At 44.0% G+C, this 16,166-nt stretch overlaps 1 protein-coding gene across 1 annotated transcript in view; it reads right to left on the bottom strand.

The window, feature by feature from the left end:
- Positions 1-16,166, bottom strand: part of BNIP3 (BCL2 interacting protein 3) — a 38,593-nt gene that overhangs the window by 16,120 nt on the left and 6,307 nt on the right. The window contains exons 2-3 of the mRNA XM_033471777.2: positions 9,513-9,678; positions 6,644-6,731 (exon numbers count right to left, since the gene is read on the bottom strand). Coding sequence (XP_033327668.1) covers positions 6,644-6,731; positions 9,513-9,678 — 254 coding nt within the window. The remainder of the gene's footprint in view (positions 1-6,643; positions 6,732-9,512; positions 9,679-16,166) is intronic.

The raw sequence follows: 16,166 nt of genomic DNA, 5'->3' as shown, positions 1-16,166 counted from the left end.
GTGCTGCGCAAAAGTGACACGTGTGACTCAATTAACCCTTTCGCTACTACGGGTGATTATAGTCACCCGCCACAAAACGACACCCGCATACGATGGGTGACTATAGTCACCGGCCACAAGATGCCACCTATACACGACGGGTGACTATAGTCACCGGTCACAACAATGGAGCCAAAAGTTAAAACAAGGGCTATCGCCTCGCTTTCCTCTGTTCGCAGAAGCTATCATCTACCAAAAACTACGATCAATTGTAATAAATCTGGTCATATTAATCCAACGCGTCTTACTGCAAGGCACTTTCCATCAATTTACGTAAATAACAAAACGAGAAGAAAAAATCCACTAAGAAAATGTGTGGTATGCGCAAAGAACGACAAAAGCAGTCCAAACGCGATACCAATGTGAGAACTGCAATGTTGGATTATGTGTGTATCCGTGTTTTGAGAAGTTTCATACAGAATATAATTATTAAAAAATTATTGCTCAATAATATGTTATGATTATAGTTACTATTTTATTGTGCAATGTAAAAATATTAATTGTATTGTTGAATTAAAAATGCGTTCATGGAAAATTATGAACGAATTGTTATGAACAGAAATCATTTTGCTTCTAAAAGCAGTGTCACAATGTCGTTTTTGAAGCAAAAGACTTGGCCCCGAATGCTGAAGACTGCGCGCGCTTAATGTTCCTGCTTTCGGCAGGGTGCTCCGTTCTACACGAGGGACACCGCGGCGAGGCCCGCCGTAGCAGAAGGGTTAAAGCACCGTCGGGCACACCGGCGCGCAATCGGTCTCATCAATAACTGATCCAACGATTTCGAAGGGAGAAACTAAGCTAAACTCGAAGTTCCGTAATTATTCGCGCTATAAGAAAACTACAGGCTTACGGTGCCCGTGTCTCTAGCTTGCGGTCGTACGAACACCTGGGCATCGGAGGCAAAGACGATCCGATAGACCAGCGATCATCGATGAGTCAGCCAGGGTGCTATCTCTGTAGCAGCGCAGGCGTGTCTCTATCGACGAAACGGCAGTTTGCTCGCGAAACGAAATGGAACGCGTGTTCCCGCTCGTCGCATTCTGTCGACTTCTCGATTTTTGCATCCGCGCGGGCTGCAGCATGCACTCTGCCGTCGCATAGGTTGCGCGCTTGTAGATCGTTCACCCGTGCGTTCGCCGTTTCCCCGTTACGAGGCATCACGCGATCGCCTCGGCAGCGAATCGGCTCGCGATTCCCAACGCCGCGGCGCGACGCGGAGCGGAGCGGCGCGCCGCGCCGCGCAAAAACCGGTCCTCCGAGAAAACGTTCGCCGGCGCGAGCAGACGTTCGGTCGAAATGCGCTCGCGTGGGATTATGCTAATTCCTCTGTTATGCTCGTTTCGCGTGAACACGCTCGCAATGCGCCACCGCGGCGCGCCTCGAGGGTCCGGCGATGGTAGCGGACCCGCGTCCGCTCGGCTGCATCGATTCCGCAAGCTCTTCGAGGCGAGGGATCGATCGAGCCTTTGGCACCGCGGTGCGTTCATCCGCGGTATTCTTTCTTTCGTGGTTCTGGACGCAAGTGAAGTTGTCCGTCGGGTTGTTCGCGACAGGTTACCAAGATGCAGCAGAAGTTAGGCGCGTTGGAGCGTGCGGGAGCCGAAACCTTGGTGCAACGAACCGCGATGTCGCAAAGTTTGTTTTGATAGTATCTAGGTTCGGATCGTGTGCCGACGAGCTGCGCTGGAAATCCTATCCGAATGCGGAGGAATTTCCATGCGGTAAACGCGCTCCGATACGGGGTGTCGCGAAAATGGAACACCCTGTGTCCAAAAATTTCCGCAATGCGGAAACAGGGAATGAGCTAATAATTAACCCCTTAATGCAGTTTTTTTGAAAAAGGCCGGCCAAAAGAAATCAATTTTTTTTTCATGTAAAAAAGCACAATTTAGAACGTTGTCTTGGCAAGAAAATTACAAAAACAATCAAAATTTTTATTGCAATTCTAATTTTCAGAATATTACTATTATTATTATTGTTGTTATTATTATTATTATTATTATTATTATATTTTATTTTACATTATATTTTAGTAAAATATATATTGAAAAATGAGCGAATCAGAATCTGAATATGAATACGCTGTCGGAAAGCGGCTCACAAGGAAGAGATAAGTCGTAAGTGATAAGTAGAAAAAGGATATATTTTATACTTGAATAAGTAAGTGTTATAGCTTACAATCCCATGTAAATGATATATATCAATAAAACGATTGTTTTTTTTTTACTTTCACATTGTTATTTTCAATTCTCGATTGCATTCGAGTGTGAAAAATTATAGCAACATAAAGTACAACGCCGCTCGAATTATCTCGAGTGTGCACAGTGTGGCCAGTTTAGCGCGCTCGAGTTAACTCGAGCGTGCACGTTAAGGGGTTAAACTAACAAGCAGGATGTTCGTGCAGGCTACGGATTATCATGCGGCCACTCGTCATTACAAGTAACAGCAAACTTTGAAAAAGAAGTATTATAGTCGTTGTCCAATTTTTAAAAATTGATTCCGTTTGAAAAGCTACCGATACATAATATCCCAAAATTATTGCACAAGAGAGAAATGAGAGGTTCCCGAGGTCATTTGAAGTAATTTTTTCCTTTGCGAAAATGCAATCCGCGGCTTTGTTTACGAGTTATGAACGAAAAACCGCGACCAATGAGAAGCGAGATGGCTCGCGTGAAAGGGCCGAGCCAATGGGGGCTTCGTGCGTTCGTTGGTTGGGCCGCCTTGCGTCAGTCGAGCTCGCCTCTCATTGGTCGCCGTTTTTCGTTAATAACTCGTAAACGAAGCCGCGAATTGCATTTTCGCTGAGGAAAAAGTTGCTTCAAATGACCTCAGGAACCTCCCCACTTTCGGACTGCGAGTCGTTCTTGGGTCACTCTGTATGATCATGACGTTGCGGCCTTCAAATGTGATTACACCGCGTTGCAACGAGTCCTTTTATGCCACAGGGTCACGATAAAATGGAGCCCTGGATAGGATAGAATCTTGGTGCACTAGATCACAATATGTCATGGACTTTCAATAGAATCTCGATTCAATAAGAGCTTGTTGCAACGAGAGCCCAAACGTATTAGAAACGGGCTCCGAATGCTTTACGTTCGGCTCAATGTTTACTCGACTTCAATGTTTACAGATACAATGCACCACCACATTATGACAGAGATAATGCCTACTACCTGCTACGATTACCAATCTGTTCCAGGGTTTACCGGTATCGCCACTTTAGAACTTAGAAAGAAATGTTACGACGTCATCTTCGTTGGTAAAGTATATTTTTTAAATATTTTAGAAAATTATATTAGATATTCTAGAAAATGTGGGGCATATCCTGTCGTCCATGTATCCTGTTCGTCGATTAAGACTTCGCAATTTATATCGATCAACGCGGAACTTTTTATAACCTCCACACAGGCGTTAATCGAACGATTGTCGATGTAAATAAGGTGACTACCCACTGATCGATCTTTTTAAACAGTCCTGCCGCTCTGTTAGTTACATCCAGACTGCGGATATTTATACAAAATAAAGATCTGCCGTCACGGTCATAAGGAATATAAATTCGATGAAAATAAAGGAGATAAATATTTATTTGTCGAATCGAAATCGATTTACAAATAAAAATATTATAATAATATTATAAAATATTATAAATTAAATCGATTTATTTGTCTCCATATAAAAAATCTCCTTATAAATTCGAGAAAACTAGGTAACGATATTATTAAACTCTTCGTACGTCTCCACGATTCCACGCTTCAGCTACGCACTTCTGCCATAAGCGCGTATAAATCCGCGATCTAGCTGTATCGTATGTCCGTAATTTTCTCGTCGATCGTAATCTGTGCTCTCCGGTTACGATTTTTTATACTCCCTGTTCTGCCAACGGATTGTGTCCCGTAAAAAGTAAACGAACAACAACGACGCCGCGTCGCGATAGATCTTAGACCAGGGGTGTCAAACTCGAAAGCTAACTTGGGCCAAATAAACAATGCTTAACTTTAGGTGGGCCGCAAAAAAAAATCAATGTTCATAGAAACAAATATTTTTATTTTGACTAGTACATTGTAATAAACACATATAAAGTTAAATTATTGTTTACGTCCTGATACTTGACATCAAAAATGTTCATCTCGGGCCGCGAGTTTGACACCCCTGCCCCACAGTGTTTGGCAGACGAGCTTCCATTTTCGATGATTATTATATAAAACTTTACCAATCGTTATGGTAACGCGAACGTTTCCTTGCATTCCACAGATCTCTGAAAGCTATCATTAGCGGCGAACCTAGCATTGACGATCAAATGTCTAGTTCCCGATGTCTCGTTTTAAATTCAGTCTTGTCATTTTCATAAGGCGAGCGCGTGCAAGCTGCTTTCAGGGCTCTGTAGGTTAGTTACGCGAGTTTGACACCCCTGTCTTGGACGAAACAGTTGGTTGCAAAGCCGACCTCGCCTAGACGAACACAAGCTGGCGAAGATACGTAACAGGCGCGTCGGGTCCCGTGTATCGAGCACCGTTTTCTGCGTCGTCGAATCATCGGAATCGCCGCAGCGGCGGCGGGAAACGGCCGTTCCACCGGCGACTGGCCGTTTCATCAAGGCCGTTCATTCGCATTACCCGCGGAGACCTCGTTCCGTTGTTCGACAGAAACGGACAGAACGCGCGGCTGGCTCTCCGCGATTGAAATAGCCGGCAGCCTCGAGAAAATCGTCTTCTTCACGGTGCATGTCCCGCGTGCAGCCTCGGAGAGAAGGCGCGACGACGCCGCGCCTCTTCGCGATATATTCTATTTATAATATGTTATCTAAACGGCCGAACGCAGCGCGGCTCAAAGAAACCGGGAAGCAAAGAGATTGCTGCACTTTCCAAGACCTCGAGGCTCGAACAGCGGGGGAGGAGGAGGGTGGCCACCGGCCCCCGGCACTCGAAACAACGCGCCGATTGAGCAACGTTCCGAGACTCATGGAAAATCCTTAACGCGGCTCCTTCGCGGCTCGTTATCACCATTACTCATTCCGCCCGATACGATTGTCTTTGTTGCTATTTCCGTGCACCGTTTCCTACACGATAACAGGATGATGATGATCGCGTGTGTCGCGCGAGTCAACCTGCCTGCCGCCCGTATTTACCGAACTTGTTAGACACTGTTTACGCGGATAACGATAAAAACAGCTTGGGCATTTTCCATACGAGGTCGCGCCACTCGAGCGACAAACAATCCGTGTGGATCGCTCGCAAACAGACGGATCCCACCGTTTTATCGGGACCATAGGCTCTCGCTCATGCATCGTCGCGCGCGTACATTCGAAAATTCGCGTAAATGTTCACAACCGTTAGGTCGGCGTGGCTCCGAAAACGTATCGATCGGAGGGACAAAGGGACGATCACGCGAACCCGTTACTGAACACAGGTGCTTCGTGACCCACAAATACGGAAGGGGTTGGCACACACGAGGAGTCAGCGAGCCGTGGACTTCTCGCTGACTACGGCGCTCGATGAAACCAGTTGCACGTCGCGCCGTGAAATTCCATTGAAAATAGGCCGGGGATGATCGTCGACGACTCGATTTCGCCAGCGAATGCCGGGAATATGAATTCGTTATTTATCGAATCGAAATCGATTTATAAATAAAAATATTATAAATTGATGACCGTCGATCATACGTCGCTGTGTCCCGATAGGGTGGTCGAGCCGGTTACTGTGGGTGACCAATCTGCTGTGCCTTTGGTTTGTTTTCGGGCACACAGTGACCGACAAAAGTGTTGGTACACTTTTTAGAACGCAAGAACTTTTTTAAAAGCGAACTAAGTGTTTTGAATTTTTTTTTAGATGATGGGGGGGTTAGTATACTGAGCAATGACCAAAATGTCTTTTTTTTTATTTTGCTGTTACTTGTAATGGTGAAGAAAAATAAAAAACTCTTGTTTTTATTATTATCTATTTTTATTATTTTTAACTCTTTTATCTGAGCCTATAATGAAACTTTGAAAAATGACGAAGATCGCAGTTTTGTCACGATTTTGACCAAAAACTATAAGAAGTCCGCAGTTATATAAATTTTCCTACATTTTTTAAATTTTCGTTACAGGTTCCTATGAAAAAGTTAAGAAACGGGAATCTTATTTTCTCTTTTTTGTCATTCCAAGTAATGGCAAAATTAAAAAAAAACATTTTAGTCATCGTCTTAGTCACTCCTCTGTTATCTAAAAAAAAATTCAGGTCACTCAATCCAGTTTTAAAGTTGTTTAAAGTCGTTCTACACTTGTAATTCGTTTTGTATTTGTCGAATGCATTTTTGCATCCTTTTATTTCCTTCAGTTTCGAATGTTTCGAAAGGCGCAGCAATTTCCATCAGCCCACAGTAACCGGCTCCTCTATCCTATCCCAGCCAGAAAGCAATCGATCGAGAACGGAATACATAACCGGACCACCGAATTTGATGCACTCGGGAGGCCGGAATGAATAAACCGGCGAGAAGGTTAACCGAATTTCAGGATCGATGCAGGCAATTATTAGCTCGCGCGAAGGTCCATAGTTCTAAACGATTGCCAAAAGAATTCTGCTACTATACACGCTACATACATATTAGGAATCGATGACGAACTGACCTTGCTGCAGCTGTAATTGATGTAGACTCCTTTGAGCTCGTCTTCGGTCGAGAGTTCCGTGTTGGGGCTGTTCGGCGGGCTCTTCGGGCTGCAACAACGAGACAAACATTTCGATTTACACGATCCCGCGAAAATCGATGAACCGCGTCGTCAATCGTCAGCCTTCTCTACGAACTCGCGATCATTCTCGGGAGTCTTACTCATCGATGACTCCCGCGATTTTGTATCGGTTGACCTCCGCGGATCGTACGATACACGCGTTCCCATGTTTTTCTGCATTCTTCAACGATCCTTCCCGCTGAACTACGACGATAACGCAGACTCTTCGTATCACGGACAACAATGACCTCATCGAGCATCTGCGTCGCTGCAATCCTGACTCACGAGAGGCTTGAACAAGGACGAAACGAGTACGATAAACTCAAAAGGAGGCAGGAGTTCGTTACCCCGATTATCTTCGAATAGGACAATGTAGCGGTGACGCGGGCTATTCCGCTTATCTACGATGACGGCGATGCACGCCTAATCGCTGGCGGCCTTCGAGGAGTGCTATCTCCGAACGCGCGTACGGAAAACCGGGGAAAAAACTGCGTCGTAAATCGCTAGGTTTGATTTCCTCGCTCGCGAAAGCTTCTCCGAGTGCTCGAGGAGGCACGAGGAACTGTCGAGTTGAATAATGCTGCGCGACGAAGATACTATATAATAGCGTCGCGTTGGGAGGATAGACAGTTGGCCTGGAGGCGGTGCAAAAATACGATAAGTAATCCTACGTGTCCCGGCTTGTCCGTCCTTAATAACTCCGGCTTGATTACGTCGTATTTGGGAGCCATCTTGGCTGCCAATGATAGATTGAATAAGGACATAATGGAGCCACGATTTACTGTTAGATGAAAGCACAGAGAGCCTTTCTTCTGAAGCCTGCCAGTCTAGAATCACCGGTTAAGTGCAGCAGTGCACTGCGTGGCAGGGGACTGTTTCAAACTGCAAGATGGACATCCGAAGATGAGACCTCGAACTTTAATAATTAGCGGACTGCGGATCTTTGCGCATTTATGGCACAGGCGGATTTTTATAATCCAAGAAAATTGATAAATTGACTAGGTTTAATAGCATTTCTACGTTCTTTTTGCAGTGAACAAGGTTAAATTGTTTTAGAAGATTATTTTATATATATTTTTAAGGTTATATAATATAATATAAATATAATATAAATATATATAAATGTAATATAATATAAATATAATATAATATAAATATATATAAATATAATATTAATATAATATAATATAAATATATATAAATATAAAAATATATGTAAATATATTATATATTTTTAAGGTTTTTTAGTAGACGAAGGAAGCTTCTCTTCAATTCTGATTGTTTCTTTTTTTAAAATAATGAATGAAAATAAGAATTTGCACAAACATCCACAGTCTAATAACTAGGGTGCACAATGTAGCGAGGGAGACTGCTGCTGGACGGGTCGTTAAAAGCTCGGAAATGCAAATCCGCTTTTTCGAGTGTCCTGTTAAAAGGGTCCCCGGGCCGAGACGTCGTCAAGTGATTTTTGGAAGGAGAGTCGGGGCGGTAGAATTCCGAGTTAAGGTAGCAAGAGAACCTCGCCGGCTGAATGGCGGGCATAAAAGTCGCGCAGTGGAAGGCAGAGGGAGCCGAGCAAAAAAACGTCGGGTCCACGGACGTGCGGCTCGGCAAGCGAGCCGGTTTGTTTGCCCTTTCTTCCTTCTTTCGATCCGGCGCGCGGTCCTTGGGAGCGTACCAACGCCCACATGTACAAAGGAGGCCGGCCAGAAAAAGATCCACCGACAGTGTGCCATGCACCCAGGCATCTCTGACTCATGCAACCAGTTAGTTATCTTTCTTTCGTTCTTTCTTTCTTTTCCCTGGTCGCCCGGAGGCCAGCAAAGCGAAACCAGATTTTCCAGTGGAGCTCCGACACGGGCTCGGCTTCTGGAAGGTAGACCGATTTCATAATGCAAGAGCCACCGCGTACTCCTCCGGCCACTCCTCTCTACCGACCAGCGATCGATTACCGATGGGTTCACGTGTCTTCGGTATCGCTTCTCGTAACCGCTTCTTCGTTCCGAAAACGAGAACGCGGATACTTTCTAACGCGATCACCTGGATCGTTGAACCAATCCGGGGCGCCCAGTGATCCGGAGAAAAGTTAAAAAAATGTACGGGTAAGTTCTCCCTAATTGACGCTCAGACTGTGCACAAAAATGGACAATTTCAGAAGAGGAGATACGATTATTCGAGCCTCGCGGCTCGTTTTTATGATTGCTGACAATCGGTTACTATAAAAACGAGCCATTGTCCATATTCTTGTCAGTTATTCTTGTCAATTAGGGAGAATTTAGTAATATTAATTTAATAATATAATATAGAATTTAGTAATACGTTCCCCTGGAATTGCCAGAAAATTTTTAATTTGTCTTTTCTTCATCCTCCCAACTCGTACCGTACTTTTGCGAAGAAACAAACAAAATTGCTCTTCAGGTACCGAGTTATTAGGCTTTTCTATATTCTGAAAACACTAAATAATATCTCAATATCATTAAGATTTTATTTTGGATCACCGGCGCAATGTTACTTACGCTGAAAGATAGAAGGGGTTGTTCCAGGGTTAAAAATTGTAGCGACAACAGTCCAGCGAAAGGATCGGCAAACTATCGGTTAGAACGGCTAAGGTTCATTCCCGTTGCAGTCGAAGAGATCTTCGACCCCTTCAGGACCTCGAACTGCGGGCCTCGCGTTTACATAATGGATCAGGCGATCCCGAAGTTTGCGTTTCTTATTTCACGGATCGTCGAAGGAAGGTTAGGATGATCTCGAGGTGAGTGAAGCTTACCTATCTCTCGGTGTGTCCCGGCGGGACGAGGCCAAAGAATGCCTCGCGGATGACTGTGTGGAATCCCTTTGTGCCTCCCTGAGGAGTCGCAGGTATTCCTCCCCGCCGCTGCTGAACGGCAACGGCGTTATCCTGTCAGGTACATGATTCAGTTCCACCCACGACTCTGCGAACAGAACGCGGGCATAGGTTAGCAACCTGGCAGGTACGAGAAAGCCCATTAGCCTGAAAGCATCGTTAACTATACAGGAAGGACACCTGAGTCATCGGTCAGGCAAACGAGAGTCCGACGGTATAACGTTTCCCCATCGATTCCCAAATGCATCGATGCACCCTTCGCGGCGCGATCGAAGCGTCGGCGCGATCGTAATCTTCGTGAAACGAAGGTCGAGGAGGCGACGGACGTCGATTCGTCGCAGGGGTGGTTGCCTTTCCGTTGATTCGACTCGTCGCAGAGACAGGCGCAAACGCGACTTCATTCTAAATACAGTGATGTCTCCCTAATTGATTATTCAATTATTGTACGATATTTTCGATATACGATATTCTGAGTTTTATAAGTATTTTAATTATTTAAGTTTATTTTAATTTATTCGATAAATTTTAATTAAATCAATTGTAATTGAGTTTTGAAATTAGAATGTTTAAAATCTTAAATTTTCAATAATTTTAATTAATAAAATTAAATAAAATCTGTGTTTTATAAGTATTTTTTAATTATTTAATATGATTTATTTTACTTTATTTGATAAATTTTAATTAAACCAATTGTAATTTTGAGTTTTAAAATTAGAATGTTTAAAATCTTAAGTTTTCAATAATTTTAATTAATGAAATTAAATAATCTGTTTTATAAGTATTTTAATTATTTAATATGATTTATTTTACTTTATTTGGGATAAATTTAAATTAAACTAATTGTAATTGAGTTTTAAAATTAGAATGTTTAAAATCTTAAATTTTCAATTATTTTAATTAATAAAATTAAATAATATCTGTGTTTTATAAGTATTTTAATTATTTAATATGATTTATTTTACTTTAGTTGGGATAAATTTAAATTAAACTAATTGTAATTGAGTTTTAAAATTAGAATGTTTAAAATCTTAAATTTTCAATAATTTTAATTAATAAAATTAAATAAAATTTATATTTTATAATAATTCCATTATTTTAATTTAAGTTAAGTTAAGTTTGCCCTTTCTTCCTTCTTTCGATCCTTGCGGTTCGTTTCTATAGTTACAAATTGTCAGCAATTATAAAAACGAGCCACAAGGCTCGAATAATCGTATCTCCTCTTCCCAAATTGTCCAATTTTTGTGCACGATCCGAGCGTCAGTTAGGGAGACATTACTTGTCAGATTCCCAAGGACAAAATCGACATTCTTCGAAACGCTGTCGATTTCGCGGTAAAACGATTTCGTGTACAATTTCCGCCGGTTAACACGTTGAATGCCACGTCGGTTTTACAGAAATTGTCCGTGGCGCCACGATGAATTTTCATTTATCTAATACATGTAATGTTGAAATATTATCTGCAACAGATAAGTTACAGTGCATAACCATGTTCGACATGTTAATTGCGACAGGGGCCACTGTTTGAATCGACGATGGTAATAATACAAAATTCTAGATATTGACATTCGTTTTAAATTATATATATATTTCTGGCAACTTGGGCGCGCCGGTCACCGCCAAGTTAAGTGCCGGTCACCGATGATCCCCCGGTGGCCTTCAACGTGTTAATCTGCAAATGTCTGCGAAGAGATATTCCCCGGTATTGAATTTTTTCAGCGTTACCTTTCCAGCATTCAATTTACGTCAATCGCAAACATGCGCGGTTTGACGCTGATGTAGCAAGATTCGCTGTAATGGTCGTTAAACAATGGATTGTTTGCTTCGATAGCAACGTTGATTGCAATCTTCTCATTCAACGGTCGCGAACAATTTTAGCGAATTACGGTGACTCACGCGGGCTCGATCATGGAAAACAAATTGAACCGGAGGGGGGGGGGGGGGGGGGGGGAGATATCAAATGAACAACAAATTACGGCCGGGCTTCCACGTGTAGGCAGGATGGAACGCGATCCCGAAGGGATGAGAAACATCGAGAAACGTGATCGCAGATCCCGAATGTCCATTATCGAGCAATCTGATTCGATTACGGTAGAAGTTCATGGGCAAGGTCCGTTACCATCTGACGTAGTAATTGCGGATCGCGCGCCGCGTCACCGGCGAAGACTATACGATTGACCCCGGCGCGGTGCGATGGAAATAGAGAATCTATGTTCCGCAAAGAGGAACGCCGTACGACTGGTTAATCGATCCATTGTTCTCAACGTCGGCGCTTCCGATGAATAAAGGTTCTTAGCAATGGAGAACCGGCGACGGAGAAACGGTTTCAGAGGGAAAACGCGTACCGTTTCCAGCCGTTGCACGGTCTATCGCGGCGCAGATTATTGCATAAGGTAAATTAATCGATCGAATTACGAAAACGTGTAATGCCACGGAAGTTCGCGCTCCAATTGCGGCCACGTGCGGATCGATACGCGGCAAGTCCCCCGCGTTCCTCGCACAGATTCTCCACGCGGTTCGATCGTCACGTGCACGCACGACGTGCAGAGAGAAGAACACCGGCATATTGTTAGTTCTCGTTTCACCGGTGATTCATCGGCCTAACTATCGGACCTTCTGGATTACATCTTTCAGCTTATCTGCCGTTGCAATCGCGATGAAACGCAACCTCGATATCAGATGCTCGAAGAATAATAACTTGAGAATCGAGGACTTGAAACTCATGCAGTTGCGACTTCGAGACGCTTTAGAATTACGACGGAGAATTACGGCTCTCTTGAAGAGAAATTACAGCTCCGCAAAAGACGTTCTGAAGATTTTGTAAGACCTGACGATTGGAAAATTCGAACATAAATTTAACCCTTTCGCTACTACGGGTGACTATAGTCACCCGCCACAAAACGACAACCGCGTACGATGGGTGACTATAGTCACCGGCCACAAGATGCCATCTACACAAGACGGGCGACTATAGTCACCGGTCACAACAATGGAGCCAAAAGTTAAAACAAGGGCTATCGCCTCGCTTTCCTCTGTTCGCAGACGCTATCATCTACCAAAAACTACGATCAATTGTAATAAATCTGGTTATATTAATCCAACGCGTCTTACTGCAAGGCACTTGCCATCAATTTACGTAAATAACAAAACGAGAAGAAAAAATCCACTAAGAAAATGTGTGGTATGCGCAAAGAACGACAAAAGCAGTCCAAACGCGATACCAATGTGAGAACTGCAATGTTGGATTATGTGTGTATCCGTGTTTTGAGAAGTTTCATACAGAATATGATTATTAAAAAATTATTGCTCAATAATATGTTATGATTATAGTTATTATTTTGTTGTGCAATGTAAAAATATTAATTGTGTTGTTGAATTAAAAATACGTTCATGGAAAATTATGAACGAATTGTTATGAACGGAAATCATTTTGCTTCTAAAAGCAGTGTCACAACGTCGTTTTTGAAGCAAAAGACTTGGCCCCGAATGCTGAAGACTGCGCGCGCTTAATATTCCTGCTTTCGTCAGGGTGCTCCGTTCTACACGAGGGACTCCGCGGCGAGGCCCGCCGTAGCGAAAGGGTTAAGAAATGAAATTCTCGTTTATCGAAATTACTAAAAAAAAAAAAGCAGCAAGTTCGCCAACAGCGACGCGACGTCGTTCGGCTCCGAAAGGATTGAGGAATTATAACTTCGATAATTACACAACATAAGCAGTTACAACTCGGGGAAGTGCAACTTGGGAAATTGTACCGCGAGCAACTGCGGCTTGGAAAATTGAAACGAAAAGAAAAAGGCGAGCTGGAATCGGAGCAGAAGTCGTCTGAGGATGTTGCGAACGATTTGTTTTAATGAAGCTGACGCATTATGCGTTGCGATCTGATTTCTCCGAGGCGTCAGCGCGATCTCCTTCTGCCCGCAATTAGCAACGTTGCAAAAACGCCTTCCCGCTCGCAGATAACGCAATCCGCGTCTCGCAACAGCCGGGTGACTGCGACGAAACAGAGCGGCGACGACATCGATTGGTCGAAACACGCGGTGTCATCCGGGGAACGATCGATTTATTGATTCTAGCGAGCGGGTTATATTTTTTTCTTTTTTTCGTTTTACGAAACACCGTCGGGACGGACACGTGGAAGGAGCTGATTAATGACGGTCTGTTCGACGTTTTGCGAACTTGGGAAGCGGAACGAGGTATTACGTGACGCTCGGCACGCTAACGGCGTTTTTTCTCTCTTTCTTTCGCGTGTACGCTATTTTGCTAATTAGCGACGCGGATCAAACGCTTTATTGCGAGATAGACAGTTCCCGGAAGATAACTATGATAAGAAAGATGCGACCGCGATGGTTCGACGCGAATCTATCTATGTATTTCCGTTCTTCGAATTACACAAGTTTTTAGCCGATTTTCTCGCGGATTTTTGAATAAATCTTGCCCTGCTTTTTATCAGTTCGTTATTAGCAGACCCCGACAAAGATTGCAAATAATCGTGAATCCGTAACTGACGCATCTTCGCGTCGGCCGCCACGAAAACACGACCTCGTCGCGTATGTAATTACGATTCCGATTCGATCGAGGCCGTTTTTATCGAGCCAATTATTTTTCAATTATTTCGGATCAATACGTGTACGCGTTTGTAATTTGGTCCGCTCGGAAAACATTCGTCATTCGGCACCGCGCGATCATTACGTTATTTCAAGAGTAATAGAACCTGACAAGGGCTGTCTCTTCTCCTGAGCCGACTGCGTTTAAACTTCATTGATCGAGCCTCTTCTAGCACCAGCTGCTGCTTCTTCTTCGAAGCGAAGTTGCGCGGCCCGAGTCGACTTAACACGTTGGCTGCCGCGCGAATTTTACGTGACTTGCCCAAGGCGCCAACATGAATCTTTCATTATGCGATGCATATTATGTTGAAATATTATTTACAGCAGATAAGTTTAGTTGTATAAACTTGTTTTATGCATTTTTTTCGTGGCGGGGGTCACCGGTGACCCCCAAGGCGCCGCAGACCATTTTTGCGATTACATTTCAATCTCCGAGTTTAGGATGAAGTTAGCGATGTATTTAGTGAAATGTTCTAACGATGAAGATTGCACTTCGCCAAGCAATTACGTACAGAAAAAACGTCGTCATGAACTTAAAAGGGAACCGGGAAGTATGCGAAATATAAGGCGATTTTGCAAATTGTGTTACGAAAAAAATGCAAAACAACTAGGAAGAATGAGAGCAAAGAATTGCGCTAAGAAAGTGACGACATATTGTGCTGACTGTTCTGGTTCACCTTTTCTGTGCCTGCCGTGTTTCAATGTGTTTCATCGTTATGCGCGCAAATAACATGTATATTTCCTTGTATTAATAACATTATTTTTGCACGTTCTGTACGGCATTAATTTCTTCAAAGCATTACAGAAACAATGGTATTATTTAGAAATTTATAAGTATCGATGTTTACCCTAATTACGTATTTTAACTATTTGTCGCGTCGCCGGTCACCGGTGACCCCCACGGCAGCCAACGTGTTAAATGTATTCTGCGGAGAATCCCGTTGCAACTTGAATCGGCGGACGAACAATCGCGCGTTCGCAGCCGTTCGGATCGATCGGGCGACACAATTTCGGCCCGATGAATTTAATTATCGAAGCCAAGGGGGGTAATGAGCGGTTCTCGCTGACATCGCCCGCAGCTTTATAAAGCTCGTATCGGGCGGACGGCGAGGCGATAAACCGCGATACAACGTCGTCTGCACGCGCATGTATGTGTACGTATGTATATCGGTCAGCTATCGCCGCGACGATAAATAACGCAACGTCGGGGTACATAATCGACCGTCGTTCTTGTTTTGTTCTTCGCGGCTCGACACGTCAAAGAGAACTCGGCGCGCCTTTCACGTTCCTTCTCGTATCAAAATTAACCTTCCGCGGTGCTGATCCAACATCCAAATATCCCTCGAGAACAAGGTAAAACGCCGCGTGAACCGCCGCGTTCGGCAGCGGTCGAATTTTATTTCGGCCTGAAGGCCAGAGATTTGACATTTTCGTCGTAACGCGCGCAGGGGCAAGGGTCAACGGCACGACAGAAAAATGTTTTCGTTCGCAGAGAGACCCGACAATCCTCTCGTTTAATTAAATTCAGATCGAAGACGTCACCGCGGTTGGCCGCTGCGATCAATTAACCCCAGCCACCGAACGCTATAAAAATGATTGCGAGGACCGACTGCAAGGGAAACTACGTTGAACTGGAGAAAATACTCCATTGTTCCTACGTGCTATCCCGGGAGAAGGTCAGGGTGAACGTCGAGAGGTTGCGACAATTGGTGAAGCTGTCCGGCATCGTCCAACGGCATCGAGCCGCGTTCGAGCTGTGCCAAACGAGGACGAAACGGAGAAAGAAGAGAAAACAGAAACAACCCGAGTGTACCTGCTACCCCGTTGACGAATAAGATCCTCGATTCCGGGCTATCGTCGATCATTTGGCTCGGTAATCGTGCAATCTCGAAACCGGAAACGCTGTCGAGGCAAACGCGGGGAAACGCGTGAATGATTAAGAGGCATTAGCGAAACTAGTTCGCGAAGTGGCCCG

The sequence above is a fragment of the Megalopta genalis genome, chromosome 15, assembly GCF_051020955.1.
Source record: "Megalopta genalis isolate 19385.01 chromosome 15, iyMegGena1_principal, whole genome shotgun sequence".
Lineage (NCBI taxonomy): Eukaryota > Metazoa > Arthropoda > Insecta > Hymenoptera > Halictidae > Megalopta > Megalopta genalis.
Note: the sequence above shows the minus strand (reverse complement) of the source record. Positions and strands in the feature narration are given on the sequence as shown.